Raw genomic sequence first — 16,472 nt, 5'->3', positions numbered from 1 at the left:
ATATTGATTTTTGCATCATTCTTCAAATTGGATTTTTACTTCATCACATACCAACTTTCATCGTAATCCCTTCGGCTGTTCTTGGTCAGCATTTTTTCAAAGTCGATTTATTTTTCCCATTAAGTTCTAGTATCAAAATGGTCAAAAAACGAAGTGATTTTTAAATTGAGATTTTTCTCTTCAACATGTAATGAATTGGGAAAAAGAAACATATGGTCATCTTCTATATTTTATGAAGTTTATTATTCAAGAAAATAAAGTGTTTTTATTGTGCAATTCCATCTGTTGAAAATTGATCATGTTCCATAATGAGTTTCTTATTTGAGAGAAAACAACTGCTCTGTCAATGATATTCTATCGTATTGCTAAATAGTTGAATGTTTGAGTAGCATTCTGCATTTAAGTTGCTATTTCATTGCGCGCAGAAGGTTTGAGTTCATTTATTTATGATTTTTCCTTAACATTCATTATCTGCTCCTTTTGTTTGAAAAATAGTCACTTTTTGTTTTCCTCAAATTTCAATCTGGAATATCTGGGTCATGTTTCATAATTGATCAACAACGAAAATCCATGAACTTTTGCTTCAACAGCGTGAGAATTCTTTTAATCAGGAGTGTTCGCGTGATGCAAAAATTTCACAGTAGAACGACGAAAATGTACACCTTGAATACATAATGTTTACTCATTTTTTCATGATTTTTTGGAGGTCGTTTTTAACCTATTTTGAAAAATATTCAATTTTTATAAATTTAGACATATAATGATACGCAGGCTGCTTTAGACCAGATTTAACAGAAAAATTCATGAATTCTATTGCTCAGGACAACTTAATTGCACTTTGTTTGCAATAAAAAACGGAAAATAATTTCAACTATTTGTATCAGCTTATGAATTTTTTTGGATCAACTCTAAAAATTACTTTGAAGCTAATTCTTTTCAATTTTCAAACGCTTTACTGTAATATCGAGATACATGCAATCGATGCTTCAGCGCGAACAAATATCCTTCATTTTATGCGACTTTATATGATCCAGTCATTTTTGTAGAAAATTCTACAAATAATCCTTATTCGTCCACACAGAGAATGATATTTTTGAATCATATGTAATTGGAGAAAGCCACTCACATAGATCTTTAATTGCATGCTATCGTAATTTCAAATGATTCTTCAACAATATTTGTCTGCACAATTGTTTGCTTGCCTTTTCATTCATTCACACTCATCTGAAATTATATTCACAGCATTCATTTATTAACAATTGGGAATGAATATTCTTTAGTTATCGATCCGGACATATTTAAACCTTCGACAGAAGTGCAACATCAAAGAAAGAAAGTTAAGCGAAGAGAAATGAGAAAGGACGAAAAAGATGATATTCATAAATTAACAACTTGAAGTTTATGAAGAAATTTTGTGATAAAAGGAAGAATTGATAGAGGCATATCTGAAATTGCTGGAAGCGTAATTGAACTTTCTTAAAGATGCACAAGTAGTCAAACAGAAGATACATCTGATGCAAAGGCCTGTTCCAGTTTGACGGAAAAAATGAAGAACAAAGAGAATCACAAACATCGCATAATTTATTTGTCAAAGACGAATCAGAGATGAAAAGAACGAAAGGAAAATCTTTCTTATGTGATATTTTTCTAACGTTGTATCTTTTGATAATTAAAAGTAAATTTAAATTTTTTCACAGCAAGTTTTCTTCTTTTCACTTATTTTAAGTCAAAACAAAATACAAATAAAATTTTATTCTTTTCATCCTCCTCTACGTAATTAATCCCTTATCTTAGATTTCTCTTCTTAAGTTCTCTGAAAATCAAATGTAATTTGGAATAGCAAGAAAAGAAGCAGAAAATAGTAAAAATACACAAAAAACTGGTGGAGAAACATTCAAATTTGTAAACGAGCAAATGAATATTGATTTCTTAATGAAACCACAAAGCGTGAAACAAAATTAAAGAAATCGTTAAAAGGAAAAAATATTGTTTGATAAAGATTCAAATGAATATTCGTTTTCGATTTTGTGAAATGATAAAAATAAAGATATAGTACTCACTTGAGGGATGTTGAATTGTGATATGTTGTTGAAAGAAATAATAAACAAAAAATTTGATTTACAGAATAAATAACAACACATTTCCTCAAGCAGTAACAGAACAATCTGATAAATAACAGATAATAAATGAAAAGTATTTTTGCTTTCAAAACAAAACATATACAAAGTTTTGTTAATTCATTGATTGACGAAAAGAAAAGGAAACATTTTCGAGTTACAAAATTAATACATATCATTTCCTTAAGCATTAACAAAATATTCAGAAATGCTCAATGATAACCGAGTCCAGCAAAGTTTTTCGTTAAGAAAATCAAAAATTTCATGAAAGCTTGTTATGATATCTTCGTATCCTTCCTTTTCCATTATTTCAAATATCTTCTTTTTTGTAGCTTTTCTTTTTGCTTCTTTCAATTCATCATCTTCACTCTCTTCTTTCAATCGCCATAGAATGGACAAAAAAAATGACAAACTTTCAAATGTAATTTCATCATCCAATATAGGTCTAAGAATCACTTGCAAAACTGCATCAATGGTTCCTCCTTTCAAAAGGTCTTCAACTTTCACAGCTCTGTTTGATGCGGAAAAATCTAAAGACTCAATGCATAGTTTACTAATTCCTCTGTAATTATCCCTTGAAGCTCGAAACAACCCCACAAAGCTGCTTAAAAGCCCAACATATTCTTCATCCCACAATTCACGCATGCGGAAGAAATACTCAAACTTTTGGAGCCATCTCAATACAATAAGCTCTTCTTTCGTATCTTTTCTTCTTTTCTCTCCTTTTTCTTTCTTCCAATCCACACATTTCATCAGCGCATCCAATTCTTTTGCTGTTTCTCTCACAAATTGCAGTTCATTTAAAACTTCTTCCAATTTCGTATCTCTGAAGAATCTATCCATCATAAACTGCCACGCAGATTGATAAGCAAGCTGGGTTAGGTTGCGATGCTTCTGATGATGGCGAATAATTTCTTTGATTTCATTCAGAAATTGTTCTTCACCAATACCCTAATCAAAAAATGAGTGAATAATTCAAAAGCATCAAAAAGGAAATATTAATGCTCATACTTGATTTTCTTCAATACAACACAAAGCTAGCAAAGCCATTTCCACATCTTTTTGAACTTCCTCGGTTTCTTCTTTGTCGGATGCAGCCTTCAAAAGGCAAGGCACACAAATAAAATGCAATTCGAATGTAATGAATCCTTCATCCAGCAAAGCAAAACATTCGCAAAGATCGGTCAAGAACTTTTCATTCATTTCTTCTTCTTTCTTCTTTTCTTCAAAAATCATTTTTTTAATTCTTTTTCCCAATAATGATTCATTAAATGCTAAATCTGTAATGTTTTTCAACGCTTTGCAACATCCAGCACTTTTCAACAACAAAATTGCATTTTCCATTGGAAGGTTCTTTTCTTCAATCATTTTATCTATGTTATTGAACAATTTTTTCGTGATAATATGTTTGAATTCTTTTTCATTCATATATTCCGTTGTCTCGTTCATTTCAAGTATTTTCTCTTTTTGCGCATCGTCATTGCAATGCTCAAGTTCATCATACAATTCTTCAAAAAGTTCAAAATTATTTTAAGCTTTGAAAAATTTATTAAGAGGAAAAAAAGCAAACTTGTGAAATTCTCTGTAAGAACTGATTTTATAACTTCCTCATTACTTTCATCATTATCATCTTCTTCTACCTCCTCAACATGAATAACTTCACTCATTGTGTTCATTATTTATTCTGGTCACATAAAAAGCGGATGAATTCAACCAGCAAACAAAATAATCGATTGATGTAAACATCGTTGATTATCTCGCAAAATTAAAATAATTCCAACACAAACTATTTTGTTTTTGCTCAAGAAAAAGAGGCGCAAAAGAAATCGCAACAAAAATACCGGTATCGTCAATGTAAGGCCAGAAGAGAAAATGTTTAATTTCTTTTCGATCAAACCAACAGAAAATTTTCATTTTCACATTTTTCAATTCGGAATCTATATTGAATGTTTTTTCTTCTTTTCAAAATTAGATTAATTTATGATATTGAAACGAAATTGATAGAACATAAGTGGAAAACAAGAAAGAAACCAAATTATTAACGAGAAAGAATTGATCGTACAAATTGAAGGTGATGAAGCTGAAATCAAGAACAAACGAAATCGTACAAGTTGGAATACTTAGTAAATTAATGTTTCTTTCATTTGTTTCAAAAATGTTGTGGTTTTGTTAAAGATGAACGAATTGAAAATCAAAAAATCCTCAAAACTTACTAGGCATATACGTTGACAAAATTTTAAACATGAAAACGAACAGCAATCAACAAAAGCAAGAAGAGCAGTGTGAAATGTTGGAGATGCAAAAATTGATCAAAGAATCAAGAAAAGTCTGATGTACAGAAAATCTTTGAAGATAAATTCCAATAATTAAGTTTCTCGGCTCAAAACTTTGCAAAAATATTTCTTTAAAAAAAAAAAAAAAGCGTAAGCACATTTGTGAGTTATTTTGTTAAATTATTTTTATTATCATTACAAATTGCAATCATGAGAATAAATATTTGATGAGGAATATTGCGAAGGAAATTAGAGAATGAGATATACAAGAAATATGCAAGTTTGTCATTATTCTTTCAATTTCTTTAGAAAGAATGATGATTTGCTAAAAGTTATTCCTTCCTTTAATTTGGTTGAATTACCATTGATACGATTTTTTACGCAGATTCTACAGATTTATTTTTTAATTATCTAGAGAAGGTTTCCAGGATGAAGTGGAATACAAGAAGCAATGACTGCCACATTTATTGGAAGAACTTAATATTCATATAGCGAATCAAGATATGTCCTGTTAGATTACGTTCCTCTGAAATTATCTGCTGCAGATTCCATTGAAGAAGAAATCCTTTGTCGCATGCGCAACGTTAACTGGTTTATGATCCATTCCATCGCTGTCATCTTGAAGTGCAGACTCAGACTTTGCATTGCATACCGAAGAAATACGTTGTGGATGAGTTTGCTCCAATTTCTCGAAATCTGACTCACCCCATAAACATATTTCGCAAGCAGCGGAAATAGACTGTATTTTTGCGAAGGCTCAGTGACAAGATGTGCTGGGATTATTCTTGAATCAGCCCATTATCTTTCTCTCCAAATTTTCCTTCTTTCCTTCCGAGTTTTCACTCCCACAAGTCTTTCTCTGCACCTTTTGACTCTATTCATCTTCGCGCTTGCTGCAATCTTTATGAGAAATTTTATTGCTTTTTGGATGATGATAGAAATGAAGGATTCGCCAATCTTTTTTCTTTCTTGATCGATTTCGAGGTGCCTTGATCGATTGATGATGCTGACAAGAAGATCTTTTTCTTCTTTCGTTCCAGCATGGTAAGAGGAGCTGTTGTCCTTCCCCCGTTTATCAGGATGTAATAGTGTCCTTGATTTGAAGCTGCAACAAGCGTGTGATCAGTTGCAAATTTTACCTTCAGTCCTTCAGTTTTCCAAGAAGAATTAATTGATTCGTTCTACCGCACAAGAACATTCACAAGCGACTGAATCCAAACAGAATTCATATGCCCTGGTCTGAAATGTGGTACTCTGAATGTTGTTTTTCATCTTCTTCTCGCTATTCCATATAACTCTTTTATTCCCAATTTCTGAACAATCATATGAAATCAACGGGTTTTGGTTGCTCTATCATTTGCATTTCAGGTAGCCCCTCTGATGCCCCTCTGCATCCAAGTCAAATTCAATTTCAGATGTTCCGCTGCAAAACATTATTGCCTATTCATGCGATCACAGAACAGAATATCAAGTCTTCATCCAGCTTTTTCTTCATTTTTATTTTCTCTTCTTCCAAGTGATTGCAGTTTTCTGCTTCAGCGTTCCACATTAATTTCACAAAATATTAACATCCTCGTTTAGCGAGCTTTGCAATCACATCCGAATGAATATGTTTATGAGGATTATGTCAGAAGGCACTTCAGAAGATGTGTCAATAATATTTTGCATTAGCAAAACAAGAAATAATTGCAAACAAGAGAAGAGGAGTGTAGTCATTGATGTTGGATAAAAAAATGTCAAGTGGAGAAAAAAGATGACTCCATTTTGAGAATGAGAATTGAAAAAAGTTTGAAATATCTTTTGGGATAAAATATTGTCAAAAGCTTTTGAAAGGAGTTCGTCGTTTATCTCAATATGGATACTAAACAGTCTCAATTGAAGAAAGGCTTGATGCTATCTTCAGGTTGAGGCGCATCTATTGGGACGTTTGGTGAAATAATTATAATAAGCATAGAAAAAACAATGAAACAGCAGTTGTATCTTGAAAGACTTCAACTGACAATCAAGTCAAGACAAAAGAAAAAACAGCTTTCGACAGAACTTTTATTGGAGTTAGTGAATCAGATGCATGAACCACTGTAGCTCCTCTGAAGCTTCATCTCCGGCATCATTTTTGAACTCATTTTTGTCCAATAATAAACTGAGCGCATTTTAGAGTCGAATTCAGATCATCATCATTAATCGAGAATGATGACACAGATGAAGAGTCAATTGGTGCGTCAAATCCACACAACACTTCTTCACCATCGTTCTGGCACAAAATCCCCTCTTTCTTCAGTGTTATTTCTTCTGAAATCAAAATAAGGATATCCTCCATCTCACAACGTCTGAAAGTTCTTTCTTGATCAATGGATAACCATTTCCCGCTATTGAACGTTCTCTTTTCGGTGTTCAACCACGATGAAACAGAAAATCAAGAATTCGCACATAGATGTTTTGACTCACTTGATTCACAAGAATAAAAGGATGGAATTATCTCTTGAAGCACCATCGGCAAAATAAATCTCGGATTTTCTATCGCAAATGCCTCAAATGATTACTGAATTATCAACATAACGAATATGAAAGGAGAACATAAAAAAATTTGCTGGATTCAACATTTCTCACATCAATGCATTTATCTCCAGAACGTTTGATGTCACTTACTGTTCGGCTTCTCTCATCTTCCACAGATTGTTGATTTTCATCTTTTAACGTCTTTTGTGATACAGTGAATTTCACCATCTGCATCCATTGAGGAGTCTCGTTTTAAATCTTTGCAGAATATTGTTCATAATCAGATAGAGTTTCTTCTTGATTATCAAAGCATCTATTTGTTTTATCTGCGAAAAAAAACGGATGATCAAAGTCAGAAGAATAAACAATAACGAGCAAATTAACGAAAAAAAAATTACTAAAAATTTCAAAAACAAAAAATACAAAACGAAGGAGGAAAATGTTTTTTGCATCGATGGTTGCATGTGTTGAAAAGAAAGCTGGTCGAAAGCTGAATGAATAAAGTCTATAAGCGGAATCCAAAGCATTTTCAGAAACAAAGGAATCTTTTCCGAAACATTCGACACAAGTATTTGTTTCAGTTTTTGTCTCAACATATTTTTTTGATGTTAGATTGTCTTCAGTTCAGGAGAAGAAGCATTCTATTGTATTTGGCATGAATAAGTACCACGCTTTTGAGATGAAAAATGGTCAAGTTGTTTTTTAACGCGCCAAAAATGCAGAACATTCAGGATCGGTCACATCATCTGAATGAAACGATAAACACATGGAAATGTATTTGACTCATCTTCAAATCCCGTTTCATCAAGAGTTTTCATCAACATTGGAGCCAATGCACTTAACATCTCCTTGATCAATATTTATATCATCATATTGAATCTCATTTTCCTTTCGCGAATCCGTTGTTGTAAATGTTGGATAAGAGTGAATGAGAAAAAGTGAAAAGAACAAAGTTTCGAATCCAATTGTTCAAAAACTCAGCCTTTCCAAAAAGAAAGAACTGAAATCAAATATCCTGAATAATTTCGATTGAACAGGATTGGCAAATCGATGACTTCTGCATCCAACAGTATTCGATTTTCATTACAATTGGTGTGAAAGGAAGAAGTTTGACATCAAAAAGATGGTACACTTTTATTGAATACACAAAAGTGGACAAACAGTGAAAATCCTTCTATCTGTTAATCGTTTTCTCTTTCCACTTTCCATTTCACAAATCATTTTGCATTCGGAGATCAATATTTTGTATGAGATATTATTTTCTTTCTGGTCAGCATAGAAAATGACGTTCACAAGTTGCGGATGTGTGGGGCACAATTGATAAGAAATTGAAGTTCCCAGACAAAATTGACTTTCCTTTCTGTTTTTTGGTTTGTGCTTTTACACACTTAATCCCGCAAAGATGTTTATTTATCAAACAAATTCTTCATGCAGCAAATCAAAAAGATTTTCATTATTGTTCTATATTCATTATCATCAAAATTTTCTCAGAAAAATCATTTTGCCACATTTCCACCAGCATCCTTTAATATTTTGTTCGATGCATCCTTTTTGATTTAGCGATTTTCATATTTTGACTCTCCAAAAAGACATCTCATTCACAAAAACTTATTCCAAACTTCTTTCATCGTACCTTCAGCATTACAGGAACTGCCAAGATGACTGATACATTAATTGTGTCATTATGAGGGGAGCTGGTGAAATCTGATTTTTTTATCATCTCAACAAGATTCCATCATGCACAGTTCACTGCTAAAAAAGTGATATTTTTTTTACGTTGATGTAACCTTCACACAGACGGCTTTCAAAATTTGAATGTTCACTTCTGTTTCTTCGTTCTGTGACTCTTTTGTGAAAATTGAAAACGGCTTAATCAACAAATATTAACTTAGTGAAATGTGCAATTTTTCTTTTCCTTTCGTCTTGTTTCCTTTAATTTTCGTTTTCATGACCTTAATGAAACTTCATGTCCTTTATCATCATCCTTTCTCATTCAATGATATTTTTTATTTGAGCATCAAACAAATAAACAGCAACATTTTTTGCATTATTGCCAAAACAATACCTATGAATAAGCTTTGAATATTCATTCATGCATAAACAAATGCCTCTCTTTCACATTGCTGATGTCTATTCTTCAAAAGCCATCAAGATTTTCATTTTGCATGAAAAGAAAAACTGACAAAATGAAAAACAAATTTTTATTTCACAATTTTTTGGATAAAGAAATGTAAATCTTTGCCTTCAACGAACAAAAAGGCTTTAGCTTCGAGAATGAAGCTCAAAAGAGAATATAGTTTTGTCATGTGGATTTTTCCTTTGAATAAGATTATTATGTTTCAAAATTTTCTGAAATTAATATTCTTGTTCTTTATTACCAATTCTGATGGTTTTCACTTATGATTAAAATAATAAAAATATCAATCGCTCTTTTGAATAAATTTTTATATTAAATTTCATTTCATTTGCGGAATGCATTGTATATTGTGTTTGGAAATAAAAAATTGAAATGATCAGCTACCCTTAATTCCAAGAAGGAAAATAAATGTCAGAGCATTCCAAGGGTTGCTCTGTTTTTTTAAGCCAAGAATTACGAGCTGCGAATAGATTTAAGGATTATGATAAATCTAAAGATGAAGATGAGATTCACAGTTTTCGAAAAGATGAGTCTTTAACAATTAGAGATAATACTAGAATTTCCTTGCTTTCAAGCAGACGTAAAATTAAAAGTACAGAGGAAGACATCTCGGAATTTAATGCATTTGTATGAAATGATGTATTAATAATATTTTAAATTTTATATTGTTAATTTTTTATTTTTTTAGAAAGTGTCAATTCCACAACTTTTAGAACAAATCGACTCGAATAACGAGACTGATGTTATTGCGGCAATAAAGGCTATAAGGAAATTGATTTCAAAAAGTATCACCGTTTTCTTTTTGTTTTATTTATTGAATTTTCATATAGAATCTAGAAATACTATAAAAACATTATTTGACTATGATTTTCGAGCCAATTTTGTGAAACTTCTCACCAATGATTGTTCTGCAAATGTTAAATTTAATTCCCTTTGGCTTTTGTCTAATTTGGGTTTGTTAATTTATTTCGAATATTCAAAGAAAAAAATTTTTCACTGATTCAAAAACAAAAAATAGGAGCGAAAGCAACAAAGGACCAGGTGATTAAACTGGTGTATTCTGATCTATTTCCAGTAATTGTGAATTTTTTAGACTCTCCAGAAGGAAACTTAAGAAATCTTTCTTATTGGCTGCTTGCAAATTTTGTAGCAAAAAATGAAGATATTTCAAATTATTTTTTAACTCTTGGACTTCCACAAAAAGCGATATCTTTTTTAAAATCTGTGCAATTATCTTTGGCTATATCAACTTATCATTCATCTTCAATTCTAACACAACAGTCTTCTTTTCCAATGGACTTTCAACAAGAAACTTTGCAATCATCTTCTCTTAAAAGTCAAAATGAGGATGTTTTGAATTCTGTCGGTTCGATTTTTTTTCCTTCTTTATCTTTGACTGGAGTCCAAGTGGAAATGACAGCCCTTCAACAACCATTACTATCGGAGGATGTTCTGGAAAGAATAATTTTTTTTTTGGCAAACGTTGCAGAGACAACGCCAGAAGCTAAAGAGCTCCAAGAATTCTTACCATTTTGTATTGCAAATATTAACTGTTCTTTAAAAGAGGTGCAATACGATTGCCTTCGAACACTCGAAACTGTATCATCAAAGAATACTCAGTTATTAAATGTTTGAAATTTGATGCTTTTTTAATAAGAATTTTTGTGATTATGTAATTCATTGCAAAGTTTTTCAATTATTATTTAATTTTTTTGTTTTATTTTAATTGTCTTTGTAAGTATTTTAAATGTTTTCATTTATTGTTAAAATTTTTCATTTACACAATTTGTAGGCATTTCTTTCTGATAACAACTTTTTACCGAGAATCATAAAAGAAATTAAACAAGTTCCTTCATCAACAACAATGGTATCGCTTTCTTTGCTTGGGCAATGCGTGAATTATGTTGAAGGTGCTGCGACTGTATGTGTATTCTATATGTTGCTTGAATTTTTTTTTAATTAATTTTTTTCTTTCGTTTTGAATATGTTCATTACACGTTATTTTGAATCTTTCTATTCTTTAAACAAAAATGTTCGTTCTTTTAAAAATGTTGTTACTATTTAAAAAGGCTATTGTGAGGTTGGGCGGAGTTCCTCCTTTGGTCTCTTTGAGCAAGCATAGCTTTGCTGGCATTGCATTCAAAGCAATGTGGGTATTAAGCAACATTGCTGGCGATGAAAATCCGAACACGGCAACTGTTGTTGTGGAAGGTGGATTAGACAGCGCTGTGAAAGTCCTTAGTGACAGCTCCCAGCCACGTGATACGCGGATAGAAGCGTTGCAGCTGATAGGGAATGTTCTTTGTTCTCCTCCGGCACTGAAGCAGGAGGTTGCCAATCGAGGCGTCATGACTATTTTGTGTGCTTATTTGCCTGTTCGCGATGATGATTATGTGGAATTGCTGCTAAAGCAGATACACAGGCTACTTTGTTTTGGGGAGCAGGAACTTGGTTATATAGAAGAAGGCATCTTGACCTCTCCGTTGAGCGACGAAGCTGCGAAATCCCTCCAAACAAAACGCATTCTCACATTTGTTGATCCACTGGAATCGATGCCAGCTAATTCTGAATGTCAGTCTGTTTTCTCATCTTCTACTGCATCGCAAAATAGTTCTTCGCCTGCTCAATCGTCGATGTGCTCGCTTTCTCCAGAAGAATCTTCAACGTCTCTTTCACTAGCCAAATTTAAGGAGAAGTTCAGATCTTATCGCTACAATCGCATGCTAGCAGAACTCGACACAACAGCTGCACCGGTCATAATACGCGACTTCTGCCATTCAAAAGAACATTCGAAAAGCATTCGAAAAGAGTCGCGCATAATCACAAAAGTGTATTTGGATCTTCTTGAAGAGGAGCAAAGTGATGAAGAAATGGAATCCATGAGCGATGAAGAGGGAGAGGATGAATGTGTGCAGTCTGATATTGCACATTCGTTTGGCTCGCATCATACAAATGAATTTGAGCATCACCCCCAAGAGCCAGCAGCAACCTCTTCAATGGAGTCAGCAGAAGCATCGTTAGCGTCATCTTCATCGCATCCTTTTTCTGCTTCGCTTTCTTTTCCTTCAATCAGTTCTTCTTCTTCTTCAAATGCAATTTTAAATTCATCAACATACACATTTCAAAATTCATCTGTCCCTTCTTCTTCAATGCCTTCATCTTCTATTTTCACTCCTCCAATTGTATCATCTTCCTCAACATCATCCACATCTTCGGAACAGACAATGTTTGAAGATTTTCATCAGCCTCAAAGTCTTCTCGCTCCTCAACCTGTATTTGTTAATTTTCAAAATCAATATTCATAAGAAAAAATATAAAATAAACAAGATTTCATTTATGTTTGAATGATTCTTTTTTTTTAGCAATAATTAATTCGTAGAATGCAAAATCCGAATAAAGTGTTGTTAAGATGGTTTGCGATTAATTAAAAAGAAATTTGAAGAAATGGTATAAAAGAGTGAAAAAGTGTTATTTCATTTTTGAATCACAAAAAGGTGCAATTGTGGATCGCTAATTTCTTCTTAAACTTATAAAAAAATAACTTCGTTTTTTTGAAATCTTGTTTTTATTTAAAAAAACGATGTGAGCATACAAAATTTTGAACCGCTTTTGTAAGCTTGAAGATGTTGATCATCAATAACAGAAATATTTCAAATAAAAATATATCAGTTAAAATATTGTTTGTAGAAATTAACAAAATTTAAAAAGCAAATAAGCAAACAAACAAACAAAAAAGACATTAATACGAAAGAAGGGGAGTGGAAATTTTATTGATCTGTTTCAAAAAGAATAAAATTCAACATATTCTTTATTGTTCTTTCAGATGTTGACTATCCATTAATAATTTAGTCAATTTGAAGTTTTCAGAAACAAGCAAAGTTTGAGACAAATTAAAAAGAAAACAAAAACCTAACAAAACAAGAAAAATGTTAATTAGTTAAAACTGTTGCTTTGACTGAAATAATCAAAGTCAGCAGACTTTTAGAATAAATAAAACAACAAAAATAAATTCAAAAATAAGCAAATAAAAAGAATAAAAGAACAAAACAAAATGTCAAAAGCAATCCACAAATCAAAAGTTTTACAAAGTAATCAAAGAAAAAAAATAAAAATAAAAATAAAAAGATTGAAGACAGGTTAAATAATAAATCAACAATTTATAAAGATAAAATAACACCGAAAATACTTCAGTAAAAAATGTTAAAAGATTCACATGGAATACAAAGATTTTGAACATTCGAATTTTCTTCTTTATGATTTTAATTTTTAGCGAAGAAAAATTCACAGAAAAAGGAAAAGGAAAAAAAAACTAATAATGAAAACTTAAAGATTTCAAGAATAATCACCAATTGCAAATTAAAATGGAAAAAACTATCATCAACATTTAAAAAGGAAAAAAATGGCAGGAATGCAAGCATTTAATAAGGATACGCAATTTTTCGTTATTCTAAGAGGAGAACAAGATAAATAAATAATACCTCACAGAAACAGAATCCAAAAAAATATCTCTTTAATGCAATGATAAATTCAAAGAAAGAATATTCGGAGAAATAAAATGAAAAACACTAAATTTGTTCAAAATTAAAATCAAAATTAAATATTGCTGAGCAAAAGCCATATCACAAAAACAGTAAAAATTGAAATTTAAAAAAGAAAAGAAAAGAAAAGAAAACAATTGAACAATTGGGCAAATATTTCAACATTGACAGTTACAAACACTTCGAATAAAGCATGGGTGTCTCGTTAAAATAAAGAAAAAAGAAAAACATTAAAATTTTCAATGAAGTTGATAAGTATTTAACATGAAATCGCGTTATTTTCACAAGAAAACAAAAACAACAAAAAAAATCTTCTGCTAATCTTCAGAGTCACAAAAGAATATTGACATTAATTCAAATACTCTTTGTCTACATTGTATTCAACTGTTTAACTGAAAATATTCAATGTTAATTGACTTTCAAAGGCAATTTTGATTGTAGTAACTTTAAATTCCCATTTGCTTCTATGTCTTTGTTGTTTTTGGTTTGAATGTATTCTCCATATGGAATTAAATCATTGCTTCGCTTAAAAATTAGCTCCGAAAATAAACAGGTTGTATAAAAGATCGATCGAATTAACCCAAAAAATAGTCATTTCCTCTTTGTATTTGTATATTATATAAAATCCTCTGAAAACTTTCTATTCTTTGGTTGATTAATTCGTTTCATTCTGAATGAACTTCTCATTTCAGGAAAAATCAATATTGCCTAAGAACCATCGCAGAATAAATCCCTTTCCAAATTATTATTCAGGTTGTAAATTGTAACTTCTTTTGTGGATAAAGTTAGTAAATAGCTTTATTGCAACGCCCAGTGGTAGAAAGCAGATAAAATAAGCTTCTTTGATCTTTGCTTTCAAAGATAAGGTGTTAGCAAAAAATGTCAAAAATAAATGGCATTATTAACTGTGCCCTGAGAAAGCTTCGACGATAGAATGTAAATTGTGCTGCAAATATACAAACTGGTGATCAACGGTGGTCCAATGCAATTGAAGTCAACAAGGTAATGAAACATAAATAGCTTAGATATGAAAAAGAACACTCAAGCTTATCGCTTGAGTTCCAAAGGCATAATCAGTTGGAGGACACAATCTCGTAATTTTTCAATTAAAATGATACATCCAAAAGACAGAGAAGAGTAATTGAAAAAATGACTAATCACTCTAATTTCGAAGGAAGTAGTGAAACAAGTTACAGATAAAGAGCGGCGCTTGTCGATTTAAATAGAAGCTTGTCAGCTGCTCCATTAAAAGGCAAAATAGTTATTACAAAAAGAATATAGATGATTCTGAAGATGACTATAGAATAGCAGCAAATAAATCACAACTACGAAAAAAATAAAGACTCACAAATGCTTACAAACTTAATTGCATTCATAATACAATTCCAAAAATAGCATGAAGATAACTAACAAGAACTGTTAATATGGGTTTCCATTGAACTTTTCAAGACAATAGATGAGAATCATATTGTTCTAAAACAATCAAATAAAAAGCTTTCAAAAGAAAACGTTGACCTCAAAAGTAGAACAGATGGTTTTACTGCAGAGTTTTGTAAAAATAAATTAAAATGTCATTGCGAAATATAGACTTGCACCCAATCATTCAATCATGTTAACAAAATAATACAGTGGTGTCGATAATTTATGAAACAAGCTATGGCCACATATTTCGAAGTGTATACAGTTGATAATAAAGCGTGATAATCGTCGGAAATCGACGAAAATGAAATGTTGATAAAGTCGACACAGAAAAGAAAATAGCAGAATTTTTCAGAAGTTGAAAGAGTTACAGATGAGCAGGAGAGTCGAATGATGAGAAATATTATAAAACAACAAACAGATTTTCAGCATTTGAACGCATTTTCAGTGTTCTAATGCCCCTCAATAATTGAAGAAGAATTTTGTGAACTCAAATTACTTGTAATTCTTTGAGGACAAAACCTCATATCAAAGACTCTTCACAACTTTTTTCTTCCTCTCTTCTTCTTTTTTTTTTTTTTTGGCTCAATTACATCATTGGCAAGGGCAATGGCAAGGGCCAAACTGATGGAATGAATTGATTGAAGCAAATGCTACTTGGATCATAAACCACACTACTTCCACTCGGCGCAATAGTAAATGTGAGTAGCATCGTCATCATCAAATGCACTGGTGGGGGTGGTGGTGGTGGAAGCAATACTGTAGTAGATTGTTGCAACGTTCCAGAGGAGGCTTGTGTAGTAAAAGCAGACAAAGACTTGACAACTGAAGCAGATTTCATGATATCTTCTCTTGGTTGCAAAGCAGGTTGGCTCAATTCATCAACAAAAGGAGAACAACTTTTATTTAATTTTTGATCAGTAGTTTCCAAAAGTTGTTCTGGTTGTTTATTAGGAAGCGGATTCAGTTGATGTCTTGGATAAAAATTTGTTTCGTTAATATAGTTTTCTGACTTTCCAAAGACTGGGTACAGCGAATTGCATGAGCTATTTAAAGTTGCAGAGCTGCAGTTTTGTTGAAGCATCATAGGAGATTGCTGGATAGGAAAAGGAAAATCACTCATTCCTTTATCGACATGATTTCTTTTCTCTACAGTCATAGATTCGCTTTTCGGTTCGGTGAAATTTGACATCATTTCCGAGACTGAAGATGATCTTTCAAATGAAAATGCTTCAATCGCACTATGTTTGGTGTTCAATGGCTCTGATTTAGATCCGCCTATGTGTTGTTCAGACAACAAATTTGTGCTTGAATCAAGTGTGTCTTGATAATTGCAAGATGAATTAATATCTATGCTTCTTTGAGAATCAAAATTGTTGGGCAACATTTTAATAGGTTGTGCCTTCACGCTACAATCTGTGCCATCGGAGTCATATGAATTTTTGGACTGTGTAATTGTTTTTGTGCTAAATGATGTCTTTTCTCTGCAAAA

The 16,472-nt window shown here is 31.8% G+C and overlaps 3 protein-coding genes across 3 annotated transcripts in view; 1 reads left to right on the top strand and 2 right to left on the bottom strand.

The window, feature by feature from the left end:
- Window positions 1-2,145: 2,145 nt before the first annotated feature.
- MONOS_11443 (uncharacterized protein) lies at window positions 2,146-3,353 on the bottom strand (the record flags this gene model as incomplete). Its single annotated transcript, XM_067863973.1, has 3 exons — window positions 2,146-2,165; window positions 2,531-3,068; window positions 3,129-3,353. The coding sequence occupies 3 exons, from the start codon at window positions 3,351-3,353 to the stop codon at window positions 2,146-2,148; spliced, it is 783 nt and encodes a 260-aa protein (XP_067736076.1).
- Window positions 3,354-9,426: 6,073 nt separating this feature from the next.
- MONOS_11442 (uncharacterized protein) lies at window positions 9,427-12,576 on the top strand. Its single transcript, XM_067863972.1, has 5 exons — window positions 9,427-9,650; window positions 9,712-9,976; window positions 10,042-10,652; window positions 10,816-10,944; window positions 11,093-12,576. The coding sequence occupies exons 1-5, from the start codon at window positions 9,432-9,434 to the stop codon at window positions 12,326-12,328; spliced, it is 2,460 nt and encodes an 819-aa protein (XP_067736075.1). The 5' UTR covers window positions 9,427-9,431; the 3' UTR covers window positions 12,329-12,576.
- A 2,993-nt stretch (window positions 12,577-15,569) lies between these two features.
- Window positions 15,570-16,472, bottom strand: part of MONOS_11441 (uncharacterized protein) — a gene marked incomplete at both ends in the record, with an annotated part of 1,524 nt that continues 621 nt past the window's right edge. Inside the window, one exon of the mRNA XM_067863971.1 lies at window positions 15,570-16,472. This exon is cut by the window's right edge and continues 621 nt beyond it. Coding sequence (XP_067736074.1) covers window positions 15,570-16,472 — 903 coding nt within the window.

This window comes from Monocercomonoides exilis (assembly GCF_001643675.1).
Source record: "Monocercomonoides exilis strain PA203 chromosome Unknown scaffold2-2631571, whole genome shotgun sequence".
In the NCBI taxonomy this organism is placed as follows: domain Eukaryota; phylum Preaxostyla; order Oxymonadida; family Polymastigidae; genus Monocercomonoides; species Monocercomonoides exilis.
This window is presented reverse-complemented; position numbering and strand designations above follow the sequence as displayed.